The sequence below is a fragment of the Schistocerca piceifrons genome, chromosome 2 (assembly GCF_021461385.2).
Source record: "Schistocerca piceifrons isolate TAMUIC-IGC-003096 chromosome 2, iqSchPice1.1, whole genome shotgun sequence".
NCBI classification, from domain to species: domain Eukaryota; kingdom Metazoa; phylum Arthropoda; class Insecta; order Orthoptera; family Acrididae; genus Schistocerca; species Schistocerca piceifrons.
In genome coordinates, this window is record NC_060139.1 from 542490634 (window position 1) to 542516454 (window position 25821).

The 25821-nt window shown below is 40.8% G+C and overlaps 1 protein-coding gene across 3 annotated transcripts in view; it reads left to right on the forward strand.

Annotated features, from left to right (window-relative positions):
- The window catches only part of LOC124774886 (gamma-tubulin complex component 3-like), a 290049-nt gene that overhangs the window by 22157 nt on the left and 242071 nt on the right, over positions 1-25821 (forward strand). For all 3 annotated transcript variants that reach the window (XM_047249540.1, XM_047249538.1, XM_047249539.1), the window contains exons 2-3: positions 6964-7145; positions 25488-25625. In XM_047249540.1, the coding sequence (XP_047105496.1) occupies positions 6964-7145; positions 25488-25625 (320 nt within the window). The remainder of the gene's footprint in view (positions 1-6963; positions 7146-25487; positions 25626-25821) is intronic.

Below are 25821 nucleotides of genomic sequence, written 5' to 3' on the forward strand. Positions count from 1 at the left end.
TGTGTGGCAGTGAATGTTATTGTTTCTTTTGGTATTGTTATTATTCCTATCACTGTTCTTCAGAACTGCAGTCATTTAATTAAACAAACTTCATGAGGGAATAAGTATGTTGCTGTTGCTGTAGTGGGCTTCAGTCCAAAGACTGTTTTGATGCAGCTCTCCATGCTACTCCATCCTGTGCAAGCCTCTTCATTTCTGAATAACTACTGTACCTACATCCTTCTGTATCAGCTTAGTGTATTCATCTCGTGGCCTCCCTCTATGATTTTTACTGTCCACGCCTCCCTCCAATATGAAATTGGTGATCCCTTCACGCCTCAAGAGTGTGTCCTACCAACTGATCCCTTCGTCTGGTCAAGTTGTGCCACAGATTCCTATTCTCTACAATTCTATTAAGTACTTCCTCATTAGTATTGTGATCTGCCCATCTAGTCTTCAGCATTCTTCTGTAGCACCACCTTTCGAAAGCTTCTATTCTCTTCTTGTACAAATAAGTTATCATCCATGTTTCACTTCCATACATGGGTACACTCCATACAAATATTTTCAGAAAATACTTCCTGAGAGTTAAATCTATACTTGATGTTAAAAAATTTCGCTTCTTCAGAAATGTTTTCCTTGCCACTGCCAGTCTACATTTTATATCCTCCCTACTTCGACAGTCGTCAGCTATTTTGCTTCCCAAATAGCAAAACTCATTTACTACTTTAATTGTCTCATTTCCTAATCTAATTCCCTCAGCATCACCTGATTTATTTTGACTACATTCCATTATCCTCATTTTGCTTTTGTTGATGTTCATCTTATATCCTCATTTCAAGACACTGTCCATTCCGTTCAGCTGCTCTTCCAGGCCCTTTGCTGTCTCTCACAGAATTACAATGTCCTAGGCAAACCTCAAAGTGTTTATTTCTTCTCCATGGCTTTTAATTCCTATTCCGAATTTTTCTTTTGTTTCCTTTACTCTTTCAAAATACAGATAGAATAACATCAGGGATAGACTACAACCCTGTCTCACTGACTTCTCAACCACTGCTTCCCTTTCGTGTCCCTCAACGACCATCTGGTCTCTGTACAAATTGTAAATAGTCTTCGGCTCCCTGTGTTTTACCCCTTACTGCCTTCAGAATTTGAAAGAGAGTATTCCAGTCAACATTGTCAAAAGTGTTCTCTAAGTTTACAAATACTGGAGATGTAGGTTTGCCTTTCGTTAACCTATCTTTTAAGATAAGTTATAGGGTCAGTATTGCCTCACGTGGTCCAACATTTCTATGGAAACGAAACTGATCTTCCTTGAGGTCAGATTCTCCCAGTTTTTCCATTCGTCTATAAAGAATTAGTGCTAGTCTTTTGTAACCGTAACTTGTTAAACTGATAGCTCGGTAATTTCCACACCAATCGACACCTGCTTTCTTTGGGACCGGAATTATTATATTCTTCTTGAAGTGTGAGGGTATCGTCTGTCTCATTTATCTTGTTTACCAGGTGGAAGAGTTTTGTCATGGCTGGCTCAATCAGTAGTTCTAATGGAATGTTGTCTATTCGTGGGGCCTTGTTTTGACTCAGGTCTTTCAGTGCTCTGTCAAACTCTTCACACAGTATCATATCTCCCATTTCATCTTCATCTACATCCTCTTCCATTTCCAAAATATTGCCCTTACGTACATTGCCCTTGTATAGACCATCTGTATACTCCTTCACCTTTCTGCTTTCCCTTCTTTGCTTGGTACTGGTTTTCCTTCAGAGCTCTTGATATTCGTACAGGTGGTTCTCTTTTCTCCAAAGGTCTCTTCAATTTCTGTAGGCAGTATCCATCTTACACCTAATGATACATGCTTCTACCCCCGTGTATTTGTCCTCTATCCATCCCCACTTAGCCATTTTGTATTTCTTGTCGATCTCATTTTTGAGATGTTTGTATTACTTTTTGCCTGCTTCATTTACTGCATTTTTATATTTTCTCTGCTGTCTTCGCTATTGCATCTCTCAAAGCTACCCATTCTTGTTCTACTGTATCTCTTTCCTATGTTCTTGTCAATTGTTCCCTAATGCTCTCTCTGAAACTCTCTACAGCCTCTTATTCTTTCAGTTTATCCAGGTCCCATCTCCTTAAATTGCTACCTTTTTGCAGTTTCTTCAGTTTTAGTCTACAGATCAGGACCAATAAATTGTGGTCAGAGTCTACATCTGCCCCTGAAAATGCCTTGCAATTTAAAACCTGGTTCCTAAACCTCTTGTCTTACTATTATATAATCTGTCTGAAACCTTCCAGTGTCTCCAGGCCTCTTCCATGTATACAGCCTTCTGTCATAGTTCTCAGGCCTCTTCCACATATACAATCTTCTGTCACGGTTCTTAAGCCAAGTGATACTATGATTAAGTTAAGCTCTGTGCAACTACTTTCCCTTCTCTTCCTTTTCTTACTGCCGAGTTCCAGTCCCCGATGACTGAAATTTTCGCCTCCCTCAACTATCTGAATAATTTCTTTTATTGCATAATACATTTCTTCAAGCTCTTCATCATCTGTGCAGCTAGTTGGCATATAAACTTGTACTACTGTGGTAAGCATGGGCTTTGTGTCTGTCTTGGCTACAACAATGCATTCACTATGCTGTTCACAGTAGCTTATCAGTGTTCCTATTTTTTATTCATTATTAAATCTACTTCTGCATTAGCTTATTTTTTGATTTTGTATTTATAACCATGTGTTCACCTGACCAGAAACCTTGTTCCTTGTGCCACATAACTTCACCAACTCCCACTATATCTGACTTTAACCTGTCCATTTCCCTTTTTAAATTTTCTGACATACCTGCCCAATTAAGGGATCTGACATTCCATGCACTGATCCATAGAATGCCGGTTTTGTTTCTGCTGATAAAAACGTCCTCCCGAGTAGTCCCCACATGGAGATCCAAATGAGGGACTATTTTACCTCTGGAATATTTTACCCAAGAGGACAACATCATGCAGTAAAACTGCATGTCCTTGGGAAAAATTACAGCTGTAGTTTCCCCTTGCTTTCAGCCATTCCCAGAACCAGTACACCAAGGCCGTTCTGGTTGGTGTTACAAGGCCAGATCAGTCATTCAACTGTTGTCCTTGCAGCTACTGAAAGGCTGCTGCACCTCTTCAGGAACCACATGTTTGTCTGGCCTCTCAACAGATATTCCTCCGTTGTGGTTGCACCTATGGTACAGCTATGGCATGCAAGCCTCCTCAGCAATGGCAGGGTTCATGGTTCTTGGGGGTAAGGGAATAAATATACTTGGAAGAAATTGTCAGAATGCTCAGTTCCTTAAAGAGAAGTCTACATGGTACCCTAAGCTACACACTGTGTGGTGGCGTGCAGAGTATGTATGTAGATGTTGATTCTTGCAAAACATTTTTGGGCAATGGAGACTCCTTTTCCTTAAAGATTGGTTTCCATATGATATTGTTGGCTGACAATATGCAAGATATGTGAAGATAATTACTTGTCTCTACCAAGATTTGCAATGATTCTAAGTGCAAATGTGGCTGACCTAAGTAATTTAAGCAGTTTAAAAATGTGCCTTTTCCAGTTCAATTTCTCATCACTACGGACATTTAAAAATTTTGAAATAAGTGGTGTAGCACCTCTAGATGTGTCCTTTTAAAACTGAGAGTAAGACCATTCGCAGAAAAACCAGTCATTAACACTTTTAAGAACTTTTATTTACCATTTCTTCTGCTGCTCTGTCTGTGCTTGGTTATAACACTAGTGTCATCCACAAAAATAACTAATTCTGTTTATTGTATATTAGATGGGATGTCATTTACATGTATGAGTAACAATGGGGGACCTAAGATTAAGCCTTTGGAACCCCAAACGATTTCTCCTCTTTCAGAAGAATCATCCCTGATTGTGTTGGTTGAATTACTAAAATATGACGTTATCAATTGGTTACCTGTACCATCAGTTCCACAATGCCTCAGTTTAGCCAGGAAAATACTGTTGTGTCTCACAATCAAGAACCTTAGATAGGACACAGAAAATACCAACCAGGGGGTATTTTGTTATTTAATGCTTATAAAATTTGGTGCGTGGATGTGTAAATGGCATTGTCAGAAGAGCAAACATCAATTTACTGAGGATATTATTGCTTAGGTGGTATTCTAGAATACATAACCTCTGAAAAATTTTTGAAAATTTTGCCAGTAGTGAAACAGATTGGTAGTTTTTGGCATCTCTCCATATCAAATAGAGTAGTAGTTCCTAACCTGGGTAATTACCTGAGGCGTAAAAATAAAACAGTTTGATTGTGTTTGTCACGGAGTTAGATTATTAAAAAAAATACTGATATTACAATTTTTTAAGACTCTTATCACTGATTATATAAGTTACAATAATAATTTTTCTCATTTACCAGGATTAACGTGTGTCATGGTGTGTCGGAGGTTACAGCTTGTGAAACAAGGAGGAACTTCTTCTTCACATACTCCACTGACTACACACATGATTTGTGTTTGTATCATCCATCTGTGATAGTAAAAGTGAGACAGATGTGTATCAAATGCCAAATTCCCATGAAAATGAAAATGGCTTCTCTACCTTGTAGATAGCTCTTACAATGGAACAAAAATTTTTCGTCACTCACTTTGAAACAGAGAAATAAACTAAGTGACAGCACAACACAACAATAACTACACAATGGCTGCTACAGTGCTGTACACAGTATTATTATTATTATTAAGCAGCAGTGGTCCGACACAAGGCATTGGCAGAAGTCTTCTGATTTCTGCCAGTTAAGAAGTAAGGAATCCAGCAACACGTGTTTTATAAACGATAAGTACAGTGCACGCATTTTAGCCTGGGTGATTTTAAATGGGGGCTCAGGGTACAGGTGAAGCTAGTACCATTCAGGGAATATGGTGCAGGTAAAACTTTGTTTTGTAACAAGAGTCTTCCCTCCCTGTGCATTGTTAGCTTTTATTTATGAGGATGAGTTGAAAAATAAAATAAAAGAACTAAATAGTCTTGGAGCAAGACTTACAATGTGCACTGACTGCATATTTAAAAGGTTGTTAGGAATATGCAACAACAGTTGGCTCATCGATTCATTAGTTTGTCTTTTAAAACACATTAAAAAACTAAGTAGCATTTATTTTTTATTATCATAAAAATAAATGTTCAAAGAATTTTTTTCTGATTATGAAGATTAGATAGCTGCTAATGTTGGTATTAGTGGAGGGAGGGTGGGGTAGGGGTAGGGGATACTCATTGTACTTAGGGGTAATGGCTAAAGAAAGGTCGGGAACCCATTTTATAGAGGGATTTAACAATGGCATAGTTCAATCTATCCGGAAATATACCATGGATTACACCATCAAATCCAGATGAGCTTTTATTTTTAAGAGACTATATGATTTTCTTAATTTCAGAGGGAGAAGTTGTTGATACATTCATATGACTGAATTGTATGAGAGTTACTTTTTCAACATATTGATATGATTTTTCTCTTGAACTGTTTGTCTCTCTACTTTCTACTTAGAAATTATTATTAAAAACATTTGCTACCTGTCACCTATCATATATAGACCTTTCATTTAATTCAATAGTAATGTTACTATGTTCTTTGGCCAGTTGTCTCTTGTTTTACCACATTCCTAATAGCCTTTAGTCTGTTGTCGGAATTACAGATTTCTGACATTACATGCATGTTCCTTTTTAGCAGTTTGAGTATTTCTTTGTAGTGTCCCAACTACTGCAGAATTTATACTTGTTCTTGTTTAGAGAGACGTTTACCTTTTCTGTTCAAGATACCTTTAATTCTCCAAATGATCCATGGTTTTTTTTACATGGCTGTGTGATGTCTGATTAGCTTATGCGGAAAGCTATTTTCAAATAATAATATGAATTTATCATGTAATAGATCATATTTTATGCCAGTAGTTGGTTCATTATAAATTTCATCCCAGGTCATATCTCTTGTGAACTATTCTTAAAAAACATTTGTCTTCTACTGTGTGCTGACAACTAGTTACAAATGCCTAGTATCAATTATCAAATTTCAAATCCTGCTGAAGCTATTGCTTCCTCAGTGATTTTACAAAGATCGATTGCTTCATCACTATTTGAAACTTGATAGCGTAATAGATGTTTACCATTCACAACTGGCTGTCAATAAATTGTAAGCTGCAAGTGAGACTGTTTGCCTTTAAGAAGATGACTATTTGACAAATTCTCCATAATTAACATTAAAAAAAAAAAATCCACCCCATTTCCATTAAATTCATGAACTATCTTTTTGTCAAGTTGTTCCATAAAATTTCATAATATATTTGTTTTATGTCAACTGATTTTACTTCTGTTTATTGCATTTTGCTGTTTAAATGTCTTCAATGCAAAGGAATGTGTCCTATTACATAGTTCTGTTTCTGTTTGTTCATTTTGCACTGTTTCTTGATCACTTTTCTCATTTCCTGTTTGCACTGGATTCTAAAATAAATACAAGGACCAACTAATAAAATTTCATGCTATCATCGTCATCATCATCATCATCATCATCATTATTATTTATATTATTTATTTATTTATATATTTATTTGTAAATTGTGCAGTCGTTGTTGTTGATTGTGGTAGTAATATTAGATTCTCACTGCTAAGCTGCATTCATTAGTTATTAGACCAATTTATAAGGTTCTCCTTCTTAAACTTGAATATTATGTATAATTTTTCTTCCTATTTATTAAAAAAAGGGACAAACAAACCATAGCTCATTGTTAATCATAGCAGGGAGTGACAGATGTTTTTCTATTATTGTCTGTGACATGCTGTAGGATTTCAGTGAAATTGTTATTCAAACTATTAAATTATTGCAGAGTTTGTAAGAAATATCATTGAAGTTAAAAATCATTATCTTATTTTAAAGTATAGCATATTCAGAATTTTTTCCAGATCATGCTCACTAATTTGCTATTTTTGTTTATTTTCGTTCCCAGATGAAGTGTTCCGTCTGTTTCAAAAGCAATTACAAAAGCTTAGACAAGGATGTAGCTATGATTCACTGGATGAAGCTGACGAGTTCAGCATAGCAGAGGAAGTAAAAAATAAAATTGCAAGTAGTCATGGAGAGAGAGAAGCAAATCGTTTCTCTGGTATTTACCGGCATCTTCGAGGATGTGTAAGTAACAGTTCATAATATGTCACTTTTGTGATTCGTTTCCCCTAACTGTTCCCAGACCTGAAAATTGATGTACAATCCTTATTTCTACATTTCAGAATTTGAATTATACCAATCTGTTTATTTTGGTTCTTCCAATTTTTTTAAAAGTATGCATATTTTCATTTCCCCATTTTTCTTGCTCCTTGTTGCTGTGGCCACATGACAATAAAAGCAAGAAAATAAATTTGCAACATTAGCTACTCATCACACTTCCAACTGATGCAGTATAGTTGAAACATAATGTATGCAGTGAAATTTATATAAAGAGGAAGCAGAACTTTGATAATTTTCTTCTCTGTGCTGATATTGATTGGCTAAATTTAAAAATTTTATTCTTAATTTAGGGAAACTAGAAAACACCAAAAGATTAAGCCAGAGTAATCACTTGCTGTTATGGCCAACTTTAGTTATTGAGTCACAACAAAAATGTTCAAGTGGATTTGTGTGAATGGTGTGATGATGTAATTTCTATAGTTTTCTTCAACTAAGAGAAGCACAGAATTTACAAAGTTTCCCAGACAAATAGAAAAGAACTATATCCAGTGCCAGTACTTGGCAGACATGCAATGCTGATAAGTAACATTATTTTGAGCACTCATGCAGGAACCAGGAAAAAAGAAATGGCTGCTTTTCTGACCTAAGAACTCTTACCTTTGAGAAAAGTTATTTATTGACAGTTGCGATTTGTTTGGTAAACCTTGAATTCTCGGAGAAATTTATTTTACCTAGAAAAATCAAGTAGGCATAAGTCACAGAGATAATAAATTATTTTGTTACAAACGCCTTGTGAGATACTAGTTCAGAGAACAATGTGTTGTAGATACTTCACATTGGGAAGAAGTAGTAGTGCACTGAGTAGTCATAGTGTCCATTGCTTGGCTCCAACTGCCTTTAGTGTCCTCACGAGTCTTGGGAGTCTTCATTTTTGTGTCCAGGTACATATAGCTTTGGTTGATTGATGTTAGTGCCAGGTGTATGTTAGGAACTAGTACTTTGATTATGTGTTTGTTGAGAAGCAACCACCTTTTTGTTTCAACACATCTTTGTAAAATGTTATTTGTAATTGTTGCTGATTATTTCCAATTCCAGTCTCATACAGTATATTCAAAGGAGTATCAACATGAAAAACTTTATATTCTGATTATCCTGGTGTGCACATGGTTGCAGAATTCCAGTGACACACAAAGGACAATTCTGTACACGTAACAAGGAGTAGTGTGAAAATACATCTAGAGTTTACCAGCACTCCACAAATATATGCTTAACTCATATTTCTCAATTTGTTGTCATTTGATGTGAAACTGTTCTGGTATTTCAGCATAAAAGTCCATTTGGTTTCTACACATTGCCCTGACCATAATTTTGGTAAATGTTATGGAATAATTTGTGAAGCTTGAAAGAAATGTTCAAAACAATGACATTTATTCACATTAAGAGTAAAGTTTGTTTACTGAGGTTTCAGAACTCAGAAGAAACTGAAACTGGAGAAAACCAAGGTGACAGAATTCAATCAGTTTGAAGGAAAGTTTAAAGCAACGCATCAAGAACTGATCTAAAAACTATACATACAATTTTTGGTTACTTGTTGACAAAAGCTGCAGGTTGTCTTGCTCGCAGTTTGATTGAAGCTAATTCTGATTTAACACTGCTGAAGGATTTGTAACCTAAATATTGTTTTTCGAACAGTAATAAAATATACCAGTGTCGTATACAGGGTGAAGATATGAAAAAAAAGTTATTATTCCAATTTGTTTTCTCGGAGGGGTATATCCACTGATACCACCCCCGAGCTGCCACCCCACACCATGCCTGGGTGGCGGGAGACAACTTCGAAATCTTTAGCGGGAACCCTTGTTTTTTTATTGCAAATCACAATTCTACAGCAAAATCTACATACATTTTATCTGAAATATTTTCTTTATTTCACCACAGATGGGAGGAAAAGAAATGGATTCACAATCGTAATTTACAACATGCTACTCAGTGACCCCTGAATACCTAATGGCACGTGGAACCCCAACACCATGCTGTGAAGCTATTCATAACTTCTAATTGGAAAGCCCATTTGCAATGATTTATTTCTTCGGCATGTCAAAGAGGGGACTACTTGACGTGCACTGTGACTGTGTAATGAACTAAGGCAGATCATAACTGCAACTGGAGCTCACACTTCGTAAAGCGTGCAGACATAGGACAGATAGCGGCTCTAAACGTTACTATACTTGTGCAGTGTTTATTGCCTGCACACCTACCTGTGATTTGGAGAACAGACGTGCAAGTGGATGATGAATTTTGCAAACACAGAAGAAATAATTGAAATTATCCTGATTTACGGAGAATGTAGGAGAAATGTTGAGGCTGCTATTGCCTTGTATGCCAAGTGTTTCCCAGGGAAAGTTCACTCTTGCTCATTCTTTTACAAGGTTGTAAATGCCTTTATATCAGAAGTGCCCCACAATCCACGGATAAGAACCCGGCAATTACACCGTAGATAGTATTGCCACAATACTGCATCATCATAAGTATCATCCATACCATGTGACACTGCATCAAGAACTTCGTGGCTTTGAATTCCATAACCAGATAGTATTTTGTGAATGGGCACATCAACAAATGCAAATGACGCCCATGCTCTTTGCCAAGGTACTATTTTCCAATGAGTCTAGATTCACAAACCACGATAGTGTTAACCGGCATAACATGCATTACTGGAGTGTAGACAATCCTCACTGGTTATGGCAAGCTGACCATTGGCATCCATGATCAGTTAAAATAAGGTGTGGCATCATGAGGAACAAACTCATTGGTCTGGATTTCATTGACAGTACATTGAATGGATGCAAATACAGAAAACATTTGGAACAGGAACTATTGGTAATACTGTTGGATGTTCTACTTCACGTTTGACAAAATATGTGGTTTCAGCATGGCGGTTGCCCAGCACATTATGAAATTGAAGCATGGGAGGTATTTGACCATGTTTACACTAGTTGGTGGGCCGGCAGAGGTGATCTTATTAATTGACCTGCTAGGTCGCCAGATTTGACATTGCTGGATTACTTACTATGGGGATATTCACAAGATAAGGTCTAACAGCAAGTGCCAACAGGCTGTGAAGACGTGGTTGACCACATCAGAAATTCCTGTGCTGACATTCCTGCAGATATGCTTCAAACCTTTGCACGGTCATTTAAAATTGGATCACTAAGTGTATTGAAGTTGGCGATACTACATTGTAACACTTACTCGATTTGGAAAAGGACAGCAGCGTTCATCTCGAGCCATGGCCACAGTGGCATGTCGAGCAGCCCGCTCTTCCATATGTTGGAGGAATACAACATTGTGAATGGGGTTTCCAATTAGAAGTTATGAAGTATTGGCCTACCCTCGCAGCACGGAGGTGGGGTCCCATGTGCCATTGATCATTTGGGGGCCATTGACTAGCTTGTTGTAAATTACAATTGATTACCAATTTCTGTTCCTCCAATTACAGCATCATCTGTGTTGAAATGAAGAAAATACTTCAGAATAAATGTATATAGATTTTGCCGTAGAACCGTAATTTGCAATAAAAAAAAATGAGAGTTCCCATTGGAGATTTCAAAGTTGCCATCTGGGCACAGGATGGAGTGGTGGGTCGAGTGTGCTATCATTGGATGTTCCCCTCAGAGACAAACAAATTGGAATTATAACATTTTTTCATCTGATGATGTGTAGTTTTTGAGATATTTCAATGTCTTCAGTTAAAATGAACATCCTGTATATCTTGTTTCTGTCTTAGTTGGCCTTTTAATTTGCAATGTTGAGTGATAGTACAGGAAATCTTGGGCGCACACACAATGAAAATTCAAGGAATTTTAGTGTTTCTGGTTGGAAGAACACAAAAATCTAAGGGAACTATTTCAATGGAATAAAATTACAGTCAGTAAGCAGATCCTATGTGTGATTCATATAGTGTTATAAGAGTTATTGCTGTGTGTTGCATGGAATCACTGAGTTTAGTCACAATTGACATTTACGGTAAATCACAAGTTGTTAAGTCATTTTGTGAGAAGTGAAGACACTACTAGTATTGTGAATACACACACCCAAAGCTGTGTCTCTGAAAATTTCAGTGTAGCACCATATATTTTTTATAGAGAGAATACCTTCAGAGAAATAGACTAAAGCTCTTTTGGTACATTTTCATTGTGGGAAAAAGATTAAAGGTGATCTCATTAGTTCGACAGCTAATAAGAGGCAATATGAACTCAATACATGATAAAAGTTAAAAGATGTTGTTGAAATGTAAAGCTTTGACTTTGTGGTTTCCTTTTGTACAATGTTTGTGTAATATTAATTTTAGGAATTGGGAGACGAAACTCCACTGAAGCATATGTTAATACTTTTAGTTCTGGGCAATTAAGGTGTAGTTCATCTGGCTGATAGTATGCTTTTTCGTAGTTTTCTGAATTTTATGTAGCAGGTTCAGCTGGGCAGAATATAAGCCAGTTTATAGCATTTGAAAAGGAGGTTCTTTTTTCTACAAATCCCTGTGAAGAAACCTAGTTATGTCAATGATTTTTTTTCCTTACACGGAAATGAAAATGCTAAATCTACTGAGCAAGAACCAGCTTGTCTTGCCCCCTTTTTTATTAAGGAAACTACAGTAAACCACCAACAGTAACACAGTTTTCAAAACCAAAAATCAATAAGGATCCCTTGTGCGGATCAAGCAAATAACAACTAATTCCTATAATCTGAGTTCTCTCCCGACTCTATACCCGTACAACTGTTCCACATTGAAGTCGGCTGTTAGCAGCTGGTAGATAACCTAACACGACAGAAGCGACGTCTCACAATTGTTGCAGAAGAGAGGATGGTTGTGGTTGCACACCACTGGACCAGCCGATCTTCTCCACATTCGGCAAGTCGATAACTGCCTGCTGAATGGCCGGGTGCTGGATTATCTAGACCTGGGCGGAAGGTTATTTCTGGGTCTATTTGCACACACTTGACTACCAGGAAATAATTTGTTGATTGTTGCACCTCCTTCTGCTGCTGGTTGATGCCCTCTGATGGACGTTGGCTCTCCCTACATGTTTGTTGTCAACTGTGGTAATTGTTTGCAAACGCTCTTGCGTCGGCCAGACTTCGCAACAGAGTCAGCAACCCACATCGGTGGTTTCTCTGCAGAGTTACCACAGCAGTAGATGTCTGTGGTGACTGAGGCAGTCCTCCATCCCACCCCTCCCAGAGGAGAGGCAAAGGCACGTCTCAATGTCGGTCCCAGGTTCTGCTGGTGGAACGGGACCACAGGCGGTGGCGGAGGTGCCGGTGGCGGGGAGGGGGTCTCATCGACATCCATAGGTGAGTACTCGCCCATGGAGACTCTGCGAAAGCCTTTAGCGACGGCTGCAATGACAGCAGCTGTGGCGGCGGCAGCTGCAAAGGGACGTCCCATGAGCCTCCAGCCTCCCGGAAGACCCCAGACCGAAGGCACGGCACCAGAGACAATGGCAGTGCCGGGCTCTGCCCACGACAGTGCCATGGCTGGTTGAAGTTCTTCCAACAGAGGGAACCATCGTTGAGGACGACGGTCGCCGTGGTGCGGCAGAGAAGCATGGAGATTTTGGTGGGAACCCAGCGAGGCCAACCCTTGGGAAACACCAGTGCCCAGACTGGATCTTGCGGAGAGAATCACAGCCACGGTGAGACAGGAGCAACCGGATGAGGGGAAGCAGGGAACAGTAGCGACAAGGGCGTCCAATGAGGGCATCCGTGCGGCTTCTCCGCCAGAGAGGACCCTTCAGGACCAGAAGAACAATAAGTAGATGGGAAGAGGTAATGCTGACACAGTTTGGCCGTCTGCAATTTAAACGTGCAAACAATCCTTTCAGCCAAAGCATTGGATGTGTTATGGAATGGCACCGTATGGAGTAACTGGATGCCCAACATAGCACAGAAGGAAGTAAACTCTGCCGATGTCAGCTGCGGACCATTGTCCATCACAATTGTCTCCGATAGACCCTTGATGGTGAAAATATGAGGGAGGTCTTGAACGATGCGAGCGGCGGTCATCGAGGACATGTGTGCGACATACAGAAAACCATTGGCGGCATCCACCAAAATGAGCCAGTAGGCCCCTAGAATTGGACCTGCAAAATCCAGATCGAGCGAAGACCATGGGGCAAGGGTCGGAGGCCACGGAAGCAGGCATCATGGTGGCGCCGACTTCTGACGCTGGCTGGAGGCGCAGGAACCCACCATGTGGGTGATGTAACCTTTCATTCCCCACCAATAGGCATGTTGGTGGGCGAGGCGCACTTTGTCAGGACAATACCCCAGTGCTTGACATTTAGGAGCAGGAAACCCTCCGAAGGAGGGGGGACAGTATCACAACACGCCAACGATCAGTGTTGCCTAAGAGAACAACAACCCCGTAGCGGACCACAAAGTTGTTCCGATGAGTCCAGAAGCCCCAACCTCTAGGTCGAATACTGACGATCGGAGGGCCACCCAAGTTGAACGTGGTGCAAAATCGTCCAGAGAACTGGGTCCAAGGGCATGTGCCGTATGATGAGCCGGGCGTCCATTGGCAATGCAGCAATGGTGGAAGAATCCTCGGCATCCAGATGAAAACAAGCAACCGGATCAGCACTGACGCCAGAATCCGCCTCTACAGGAAGTCGAAAAAGATTGGCGTTGGCATGGAGGCCTGTGGCCCGGTAATGGATGTCGTAGGTGTACCCTGCAAGGAACAATGCCCAGCACTGCAGGCAGCGATGCAGCAGCGAGGTATCGGGGTAGGGATGGCGGATGTGGTGCCAAACATGGAACCAAGGGCTTGCAAAGGCTTGTGGTCCACGTAGAGCGTGAACCGGCAATCGTAGATGAAGTTGTGGAACTTCTTGAATCGAAAGACGAAGGCTAAGGCCTCCTTTCCGATGTGGCTATAGCTGTGCTGTGCATGTGATAGGGTTTTTGAGGCGAAAGCTCTGGGCGCTCGACACCAATAACAATATGAGACAACACAGTCTGCAGCCCATAATCTGACTCATCAGTGGCCAAAATAAGAGGCTTAGTGGGGTCATATGGGACGAGGCATGGTAGAGTGAGAAGGGCAGATTTGAGACGCTGGAAAGCCCGATCACATTCCGGCGACCAGGTCCAGGGAACATTTTTGCGAAGCAGGTGATGCAGAGGCTCCGCCAGATCCGCAGCGTGTGGGATGAAACACCAATAATTGTTGAGTTGACCCAAGTCGGATTTGAGCTGTGATACGTTTGCCAGAACTGCTGAATGGTCTCTAGGTATTGCGACTTTGGGCTAATGCCTACGGTGCTCAAGACATGGCCGAGAAAGGTCACTTGTGGCACCGAAAATGGACATTTGGCCCTATTGCCCCGCAACCCCACAGCCTGCAGAACCTCGAAAAGTTGCCAAAGATTCTGAGCCAAGTCCAGGGTCGAGATTACTGTGACTTAAGATGTCTAAGTAATTGGCAGTGCTGGGGACCTCCTTAGTCACAGACTCCACAAAGTGTCGAAAGATGGCTGGAGTCCTGGCAATCCAAAATGGCATGCAGTTGTACCAGAAGAGCCCAAAGGTAGTACTGATGACAAGGATCTCCTGAGAGGGAGTGTCGACCAGCAGCTGGAGGTATGCTTCCCTATGAACAATCTTGGCGAAGATCTTCCCATCTGCCAACTTGGACAGAATATCATCGACCTTCAGGATAGGGCAAGAGAGGATGACAGACTGGGCATTGACGGTGGACTTAGTCACCACATACCTGGAGGGACCCATTTGGTTTTTCGAGGATGACAGTGGGCGAAGCCCAGCAACTACATGGTGAACTGGTGTCAGAACGCCCGCCTCCTTGAGGTGACTCAGTTCCTTGTGGAGGCTGTCCTGCAGGGCGAAAGGCACTGGATGAGCCTTGTGAAACTTGCAAACTGCCAAGGGAAGTAGTTCTACATGTGCTTCGCAGCCACACACACCCGTAGAAGAATCAGGGAAAACATTGGGAAAGGAATCGAAAAGCTCAGGTAAAAGAGCGTCAGGGGACAGAGTTTGGACCGCCAGGGCCGAATCATGTATCTCAAGGCCAAGAGAATGAAAAAATACCACACCTGTGCCAGGAACCACCCCTGCATATGGATAATGTCATTACTATAGCTCTTCAGTTGGGTTGGGAACGGGCGGAGCATTGAGGCATCCAAGCAGCAGTGTGTTGCCATCAATAATAGTAGCCGAGGACCCTGTGTCCAACCTGAAACTGTGAGTAGCTCCTTTGATCTGTACAGTTAGATCAATGGACCCCACTGCGTGGGGAAGCACCGTCTGGACAAAGGAGACACTCGGAAGCTGGTCAGAATCCTCCAAGACCAAGTCCAGAGGGTCGCAACGCTGGTGGTCCACCTCTAGTGACGAAGAGGAGCGGCAAACGTCGGTTCAATGACCCTTCATCCTGCCAGCAGAACAGACTGCCCGCCGGAAATGACAACTACAGCACTGGTGCGTAACGAAGCAGTGACGAAAGGAGGGCAATCTCCGATATTGCTAAGCGCGATAACGCGTAACCTGGTCAGGAGGAGGAGGAGGCAGCGGCGGCGGCGGTGGTGGTGGTGGGGCGCCCGCTGCTGGCCATAGATGGGGTGGCTGTGCAGCAAAGACCTGTGGCGAGGCCTGGGGCACCACAGACAAACGGGAAGACTGTTCGTAGGGGTGAGTGACTGCCAAGACACCTGTCCAAGAAGGGTTCCTTCAGCTTCAAAAACGTGTTCAAGAAGGGATCCTTCAACAGATCCGTTTTCAGGGCATTGTCAGGAGCGTGGACATGAATCATGGCGCGAACGAGGGCTGAACCATACAACAGCTTACACCCTGGGGTCGCACAAGAGAACCAGCAGTCCCAGGAGAGCCCTTCAAGGCAAACAACCCATTCCTTTAAGACTGCGATGGACGCTTATGACAGCTGAAGAACTTGTGGCAAGCAGCTGCGACATGGACCTGCGCACCAAAATATTCCGCTAAACAGGTGGTCAGCTGTACGTAAGGGAGGGCATGAGGTTCTACCTCTGGATGCAACTGCTGCACTAAGTGCGCGCGCGCACACACACACACACACACACACACACACACACACACACACACACACACACTCTCTCTCTCTCTCTCTCTCTCTCTCTCTCTCTCTCTCTCTCTCTCTCTCTCTCTCTGCTTCAGCTGTCAGAAACTGCAGCCTTGTGTGTGTGCGTCGTTTATTTTTGACGAAGGCCTGGGCTGAAAGCTTGTTTGTGACAGTCTTTTTGTCGTGCCTATCTTCGACTCAGAATCTCACTATATGGTGGGTATCAACTTTTCCTTTTCATAATAATATAAGTACAATGAATTATGGATCTGTGAGGTATAGCATGCATGGTGTGCTCCTGACAGTGGAAGAAGATGAACTAGATAAAACTGGAGCTACATCTTTTATTTTTCACCTATATAGACAATTGATAAAGGTCTCCCATTTGAGTGTTCATTTACTACTACAAGTCAGAAAGACTTATAATTGAGACCATGGTTCAGTAATCTTGGCTTGGATTTCTGTAATTTGAACGAATCAGTGTATGTGTGGACATTGAGACTAGTTCCTTGTGCATTATTACTGCTATTTTTTTTTACAGTGCAGTGTGGGAGTATCCTGTGTGGTCCAGTCAGTCCGTACAGAATTACTGCAGTAGATAATGAATGGCTAAACTCTGTACATGTGTTGATGTCATGTACTGCTTATTCATATTAACCCCTTAACCTATAGCCATGCATGAGACTCATGGTACAGTATTCAGGGCAAATGTAATTATCACGAGGCTGACCTGTGGTACTTCGGTCAGGCAAAATGTAAACTTGATGTGCCTGGCCCATGGTATGACGGTCACAACTTGTGATGTGCCACACCACACAAGACACTGGCCATTTCAAGCTTGTGATAGATTATTATTACCTCTTCGTGTCACCCTCAGTTACATATTACTCTTAATCACGTTCACACTTCGAAATATCTGTTATTGAATATTAGAGGTGTATCCCACAAAATGTTTTCGAAACATAAATGTGATGAGGACAGTGAGTGTTATATGTTGATACTCCTGCTACCGACAGTGACGGTAGTGACACCGTAAGTCCTGTATGATAAAAATGCAGGTGGTTAGCTATTGAAGATGACACTGCTGATGGAGATCAACTACCAGAGCCCTGGATTTGGAAGAAATGTGAAATAGTTCAAAAATCTGGAACTGTGAACTGACTTCTGGCATAAAAGAGACAACTTACATCAGGTAGGATTAAATAAGGAACTAGATACACTGAAGAGCCAAAATGTAGTGTGAGGAGGGCTATGCGACAGGCGTTAGTTGAATTCGAAAGTAAAGTTCTATGTACTGACTTGGCAGAAAATCCTAAGAAATTTTGGTCTTACGTCAAAGCGGTAGGTGGATCAAAACAAAATGTCCAGACACTCTGTGACCAAAATGGTACTGAAACAGAGGATGACAGACCAAAGGCCGAAATACTAAATGTCTTTTTCCAAAGCTGTTTCACAGAGGAAGACTGCACTGTAGTTCCTTATCTAGATTGTCGCACAGAAGACAAAATGGTATATATCGAAATAGATGACAAAGGGATAGAAAAACAATTAAAATTGCTCAAAAGAGGAAAGGCCGCTGGACCTGATGGGATACCAGTTTGATTTTACACAGAGTACGTGAAGGAAATTGCCCCCTTCTTGCAGCGGTGTACCATAGGTCTCTAGAAGAGTGTAACGTTCCAAAGCATTGGAAAAGGGCACAGGTCATCCCCGTTTTCAAGAAGGGACGTCGGACAGATGTGCAGAACTATAGACCTATATATCTTAACGTCACCAGTTGTAGAATTTTGGAACACGTATTATGTTAGAGTATAATGACTTTTCTGGAGACTAGAAAACTACTCTGTAGGAATCAGAATGGGTTTCGAAAAAGACGATTGTGTGAAACCCACTTCACGCTATTCGTCCACGAGACTAGGAGAGCCATAGACACGGGTTCCCAGATAGATGCCGTGTTTCTTGACTTCTGCAAGGTGTTCAATACAGTTCCCCACAGTCGTTTAGTGAACATATGGACTATCAGACCAATTGTGTGATTGGATTGAAGAGTTCCTAGATAACAGAACACAGCATGTCATTCTCAATGGAGAGAAGTCTTCCGAAGTAAGAGTGATTTCAGGTATGCCACAGGGGAGTGTCGTAGGACCGTTGCTATTCACAATATACATAAATGACCTTGTGGATAATATTGGAAGTTCACTGAGGCTTTTTTCGGATGATGCTGTGATATATCGAGAGGTTGTAACAATGGAAAATTGTACTGAAATGCAGGAGGATCTGCAACGAATTGATGCATGGTGCAGGGAATGGCAATTGAATCTCAATGTGGACAAGTGTAATGTGCTGCGAATACATAAAAAGAAAGATCCCTTATCATTTAGCTACAATATAGCAGGTCAGCAACTGGAAGCAATTGTTGTTGTTGTTGTTGTGGTCTTCAGTCTTGAGACTGGTTTGATGCAGCTCTCCATGCTACTCTATCCTGTGCAAGCTTCTTCATCTCCCAGTACCCACTGCAGCCTACATCCTTCTGAATCTGCTTAGTGTATTCATCTCTTGGTCTCCCTCTACGATTTTTACCCTCCACTCTGCCCTCCAATACTAAATTGGTGATCCCTCGATGTGTCGGAAAATGTCCTACCAACCGATCCCTTCTTCTAGTCAAGTTGTGCCACAAGCTGCTCCTCTCTCCGATTCTATTCAATACCTCCTCATTAGTTATGTGATCTATCCATCTAATCTTCAGCATTCTTCTGTAGCACCACATTTCGAAAGCTTCTATTCTCTTCTTGTCTAAACTATTTATTGTCCACGTTTCACTTCCATACATGGCTATACTCCATACAAATACTTTCGGAAATGACTTCCTGACATTTAAATCTATACTCGATGTTAACAAATTTTTCTTCTTCAGAAACCCTTTCCTTGCCATTGCCAGTCTACATTTTATATCCTCTCTACTTCGACCATCATCAGTTATTTTGCTCCCCAAATAGCAAAACTCCTTTACTAATTTAAGTGTCTTATTTCCTAATCCAATTCCCTCAGCATCACCCAACTTAATTCGACTACATTCCATTATCCTCGTTTTGATTTTGTTGATGTTCATCTTATATCCTCCTTTCAATACACTGTCCATTCCGTTCAACTGCTCTTCCAAGTCCTTTGCTGTCTCTGACAGAATTACAATGTCATCGGCGAACCTGAAAGTTTTTATTTCTTCTCCATGGATTTTAATACCTACTCCGAACTTGTCTTTTGTTTCCTTTATTGCTTGCTCAATATACAGATTGAATAGCATCGGGGATAGGAAGCAGTTAATTCCATAAATTATCTGGGAGTATGCATTAGGAGTGATTTAAAATGGAATGATCATATAAAGTTGATCGTCGGTAAAGCAGATAGCAGACTGAGATTCATTGGAATAATCCTAAGGAAATGAAATCTGAAAAGAAAAGAAGTAGGTTACAGTACATTTGTTCGCCTACTGCTTGAATATTGCCGCCTACTGCTTGAATATTGCTCACCAGTGTGGTATCCATACCAGATGGGGTTGACGGAAGAGATAGAGAAGATCCAACAGAGAGCAGCGCGCTTCGTTACAGGATCGTTTAGTAATCGCGAAAGCGTTACGGAGATGATAGATAAACTCCAGTGGAAGACTCTGCAGGAGAGACGCTCGGTACGGGGTTTTGTTGAAGTTTCAACAACATACCTTCACCGAGGAGTCAAGCAGTATATTGCTCCCTCCTACATATATCTCCTGAAGAGACCATGAGGATAAAAACAGAGATTAGAGCCCACACAGAGGCATACCGACAATCTTTCTTTCCACGAACAATACGAGATTGGAATAGAAGGGAGAACCGATAGAGGTACTCAAAGTACCCTCTGCCACACATCGTCAGGTGGCTTGCGGAGTATGGATGTAGATGTAAATGTAGAAACTGGTACACCTGCCTAATATAGTGTAGGGCCTCCACGAGTGTGCAGAAGTGCCTCAACACAATGTGACATGAACTTGAATAATGCCTGAAGTAGTGCTGGAGGGAATTGACACAATGAATCCAGCTGGGCTATCCATAAATCCGTAAGCGTGCGAGGGGTGGAGATCTCTTCTGAACAGCAAGTTGCAAGGCACCCCAGATATGCTCAATAAGTTTCATGTCTTGGGAGTTTGGTGGCCAGCAGAAGTGTTTAAACTCGGAAGAATGTTCCTGGCGCCACTTTGTTGCAGTTCTAGATGTGTGGGTTGTTGCATTGTCCTGCTGGAATTGCCCAGGTCTGTCGGAATGCAAACTGGACATGAATGGATGCAGGTGGTCAGACAGGATACTCACATACGTGTCACCTGTCAGTCGTATCTAGACGTATCAGTAGCCCCATATCACTCCAACTGCACATTCCACCACCATTACAGAGCCTCCAACAGCATGAATAGTCCCCTGCTGACATGCAGGGTCCTTGGATTCATGAGGTTGTCTCCATACCCATACACATCCATCTGCTCAATACAATTTGAAATTAGACACATTTCCAGTTACCATTAGTCCAACGTCACTGTTGATGAAGCAAAGTGAGGCGTAAAGCTTTGTGTCATGCAGTCATCAGGGGTACACGAGTGGGCCTTCAGCTCCGAAAGCCCATAACAATGATGTTTTGTTCAATGGCTCACATCCTGACATTTGTTGATGACCCGGCATTGAAATGTGCAGCAGTTTGCGGAAGGGTTGCACTTCTGTCACATTGAACGATTCTCTTCAGTTGTCGTTGGTCCCGTTCTTGTACGATCTTTTACTGGCCCCAGCGATGGTGGAGATTTGATGTTTTACCAAATTCTTGATGCTGATGGTACTTTAGTTAAATGGTCACAGTGGAAAAATCCCCACTTCATTGCTACCTCAGAGATGTCGTGTCCCATCGCTCGTGTGCCGACTATAACACCACATTCAAACCCACTTAACTCTTGATAATTACATTGTAGCAGCAGCAACCAATCTAACAACTGCGCCAGACACTTGTTGTCTTATATAGGCATTGCTGACTGCTGCACTGTATTCTGCTTGTTTACCTTTCTCTGTATTTGAATACACATGCCTGTACCAGTTTCTTTGGCTCCTCAGTGTATATTTAATATAATATTTGATAACATGTTCTAGTAGAATATTGTAACCAAGACTAGCCAGTTCACAGAACAAATACGAACAAATCCAAACAGAGTAGGAAGAATTGTCAGCAATTGATTTCCTGTGAGTGGTAATGCAGGAGTAGGTTTAATAATGAATAGGAAAATAGGAATGCGGGTAAGCTACTACAAACAGCATAGTGAACGCATTATTGTGGCCAAGATAGATACGAAGCCCACACCTACTACAGTTGTACAAGTTTATATGCCAACTAGCTCTGCAGATGACGAAGAAATTGAAGAAATGTATGATGAAATAAAAGAAATTATTCAGATTGTGAAGGGAGACGAAAATTTAATTGTCATGGGTGACTGGAATTCGAGTGTAGGAAAAGGGAGAGAAGGAAACATAGTAGGTGAATATGGATTGGGGCTAAGAAATGAAAGAGGAAGCCATCTGGTAGAATTTTGCACAGAGCACAACATAATCATAGCTAACACTTGGTTTAAGAATCATGAAAGAAGGTTGTATACATGGAAGAACCCTGGAGATACTAAAAGGTATCAGATAGATTATATAATGGTAAGTCAGATATTTAGGAACCAGGTTTTAAATTGTAAGACATTTCCAGGGGCAGATGTGGACTCTGACCACAATCTATTGGTTATGACCTGTAGATTAAAACTGAAGAAACTGCAAAAAAAGTGGGAATTTAAGGAGATGGGACCTCGATAAACTAACTAAACCAGAGGTTGTACAGAGTTTCAGGGAGAGCATAAGGGAACAATTGACAGGAATGGGGGAAAGAAATACAGTAGAAGAAGAATGGGTAGCTTTGAGGGATGAAGTAGCGAAGGCAGCAGAGGATCAAGTAGGTAAAAAGATGAGGGCTAGTAGAAATCCTTGGGTAACAGAAGAAATATTGAATTTAATTGATGAAAGGAGAAAATATAAAAATGCAGTAAACGAAGCGGGCAAAAAGGAATACAAACGTCTCAAAAATGAGATCGACAGGAAGTGCAAAATGGCTAAGTAGGGATGGCTAGAGGACAAATGTAAGGATGTAGAGGCCTATCTCACTAGGGGTAAGATAGATACTGCCTACAGGAAAATTAAAGAGAGATAAGAGAACGACTTGTATGAATATCAAGAGCTCAGATGGAAACCCAGTCCTAAGCAAAGAAGGGAAAGCAGAAAGGTGGAAGGAGTATATAGAGGGTCTATACAAGGGCGATGTACTTGAGGACAATATTATGGAAATGGAAGAGGATGTAGATGAAGATGAAATGGGAGATATGATACTGCGTGAAGAGTTGGACAGAGCACTGAAAGACCTGAGTCGAAACAAGGCCCCCGGAGTAGACAACATTCCATTGGAACTACTGACGGCCTTGGGAGAGCCAGTCCTGACAAAACTCTACCATCTGGTGAGCAAGATATATGAAACAAGCGAAATACCCTCAGACTTCAAGAAGAATATAATAATTCCAATCCCAAAGAAAGCAGGTGTTGACAGATGTGAAAATTACCGAACTATCAGTTTAATAAGTCACAGCTGCAAAATACTAACTCGAATTCTTTACAGATGAGTGGAAAAACTAGTAGAAGCCAACCTCGGGGAAGATCAGTTTGGATTCCGTAGAAACACTGGAACACGTGAGGCAATACTGACTTTACGACTTATCTTAGAAGAAAGATTAAGGAAAGGCAAACCTACGTTTCTAGCATTTGTAGACTTAGAGAAAGCTTTTGATAATGTTGACTGGAATACTCTCTTTCAAATTCTAAAGGTGGCAGGGGTAAAATCCAGGGAGCGAAAGGCTATTTACAATTTGTACAGAAACCAGATGGCAGTTATAGAGAGTCGTGGGACATGAAAGGGAAGCAGTGGTTGGGAAGGGAGTAAGACAAGGTTGTAGCCTCACCCCGATGTTGTTCAATCTGTATATTGAGCAAGCAGTAAAGGAAACAAAAGAAAAATTCGGAGTAGGTATTAAAATTCATGGAGAAGAAATAAAAATTTTGAGGTTCGCCGATGACATTGTAATTCTGTCAGAGACAGCAAAGGACTTGGAAGAGCAGTTGAATGGAATGGACAGTGTCTTGAAAGGAGGATATAAGATGAACATCAACAAAAGCAAAACGAGGATAATGGAATGTAGTCTAATTAAGTCGGGTGATGCTGAGGGAATTAGATTAGGAAATGAGACACTTAAAGTAGTAAAGGAGTTTTGCTATTTGGGGGGCAAAATAACTGATGATGGTCGAAGTAGAGAGGATATAAAATGTAGACTGGCAATGGCAAGGAAATCGTTTCTGAAGAAGAGAAATTTGTTAACATCGAGTATAGATTTAAGTGTCAGGAAGTCGTTTCTGAAAGTATTTGTATGGAGTGTAGCCATGTATGGAAGTGAAACATGGACGATAAATAGTTTGGACAAGAAGAGAATAGAAGCTTTCGAAATGTGGTGCTACAGAAGAATGCTGAAGATTAGATGGGTAGATCACATAACTAATGAGGAAGTATTGAATAGGATTGGGGAGAAGAGAAGTTTGTGGCACAACTTGACTAGAAGAAGGGATCGGTTGGTAGGACATGTTCTGAGGCATCAAGGGATCACCAATTTAGTATTGGAGGGCACCGTGGAGGGTAAAAATCGTAGAGGGAGACCAAGAGATGAATACACTAAGCAGATTCAGAAGGATGTAGGTTGCAGTAGGTACTGGGAGATGAAAAAGCTTGCACAGGATAGATTAGCATGGAGAGCTGCATCAAACCAGTCTCAAGACTGAAGACCACAACAACAACGGTAATGAAATTAAGATATTTTGTTTTGTCCATAGTAATGACGCACTTGGGAATTCAACTGTTTTGGTCAAAGAGGGCTGTTATGGAAACACTCGTTTTTAGAAATTTAAGTGTAGTTCCAGCAAAAATGTTGTCAAAGAGCTATCCCAATTTGTTACAAAGAGAACACACTTATACCTTGATAATTGATACACTTCACCAAAATTATTTATGACACCATTGCAGATTTGTCCAGTACACTGGAATAGAAAGAATGTGCCCAAAGATTTCTGTTAAGTAAAATTAAATTGAAAGGATGGTCGGGGGGGGGGGGGGGGGGATGGGGGAGTACAGAAAGAGGAGCTGTGTTCATGTTACAATAACAAAACGAAAAACATTAGAAATGATGGTGATCCAGTTGGGAAAAAACAGAGTTACATCGATTATAGGATTGCAATAAAATCACTAATGAAGAATATATCAAAACCATATTGTAAAGGACAAGGATGATTATCATGCAGGAATTTACAAGGGAGACTGCATGCGAAACATTGGGCCATTTTCCTAAGCATATTCACCCAACAGCACAAAATCAAGACTGTAAAGTTTGCGTGAGAAATAAGAGGTAGTGAAACAACATGGAAGAGTAAAAGATGCAAAGTTCCATTACATGTCCCTATAAGTTTCGAATGATATCACACTCTTGAAGATTACTGATTTCTGTTTGTGCTTTTTGGAAGAGTGCTATTTATGTGCATTGTGAATGAATTCAGGTATTGGGGATACATGGTATTGATTTATATTATATTGTATTAATTGATAATAAATCTTTTGTGACATTCCTAACACAACAATTACATAAACTTGTAACTGCTTATGAAATATTTCATAAAATTAAACCAATTAAATCAGTTGGATCTTACACATGTACTTAACATTCCATAAGTTGTGTGCAGTTGCTATACTATGTTGTACTGGTTTGCAGAACCATTGAATGGCTCAAAGGCTAGGGGATGGTGATTATATTTTGGGTCCTGGCCATTGGAACTGGAACTTACATTGCTGATTAATGGGTTAAGGAATATGAAAGCTTGTTGAGAAATGGTTTTAACAACTTCGGAAAAGTGTGCTGAACATAAAATTTCTGAATTCAGTTTTCTCTATCTAGAAGTGTTTTTAGAATCTTAGCTTTTCAGCTCATGCAAATACCACAATAACTTACATTTTATTTACAATATATAATTAATGATTGTTTTGTTTCTTTATTACAGACGCTTCTAACCAACTTGAGAAACACCTTGGCCTTCATGCAGAGAAGCGCTGTACAAGAATCAGCGGATGATGCAAATTCATCATTTGACTCACAAAATTTATCATTGAGAAATATTACTATTCGTAGTTCATCACAGGTAGCTTCCAATGTCACAATTTGTCTTGCTAATTATACAGGGTGATTATAATTAAAGTTAAACTTACAAACCACTGTAGAAATAACACAACTGGTCAGAATGACGTCAAATTGCAATGGGCTATTATTGGAGAAGGTGGAAAATGTGTGGCAGAAGAAAAATAAATAGTTACAAAATGTAGCATCATTATTTAATA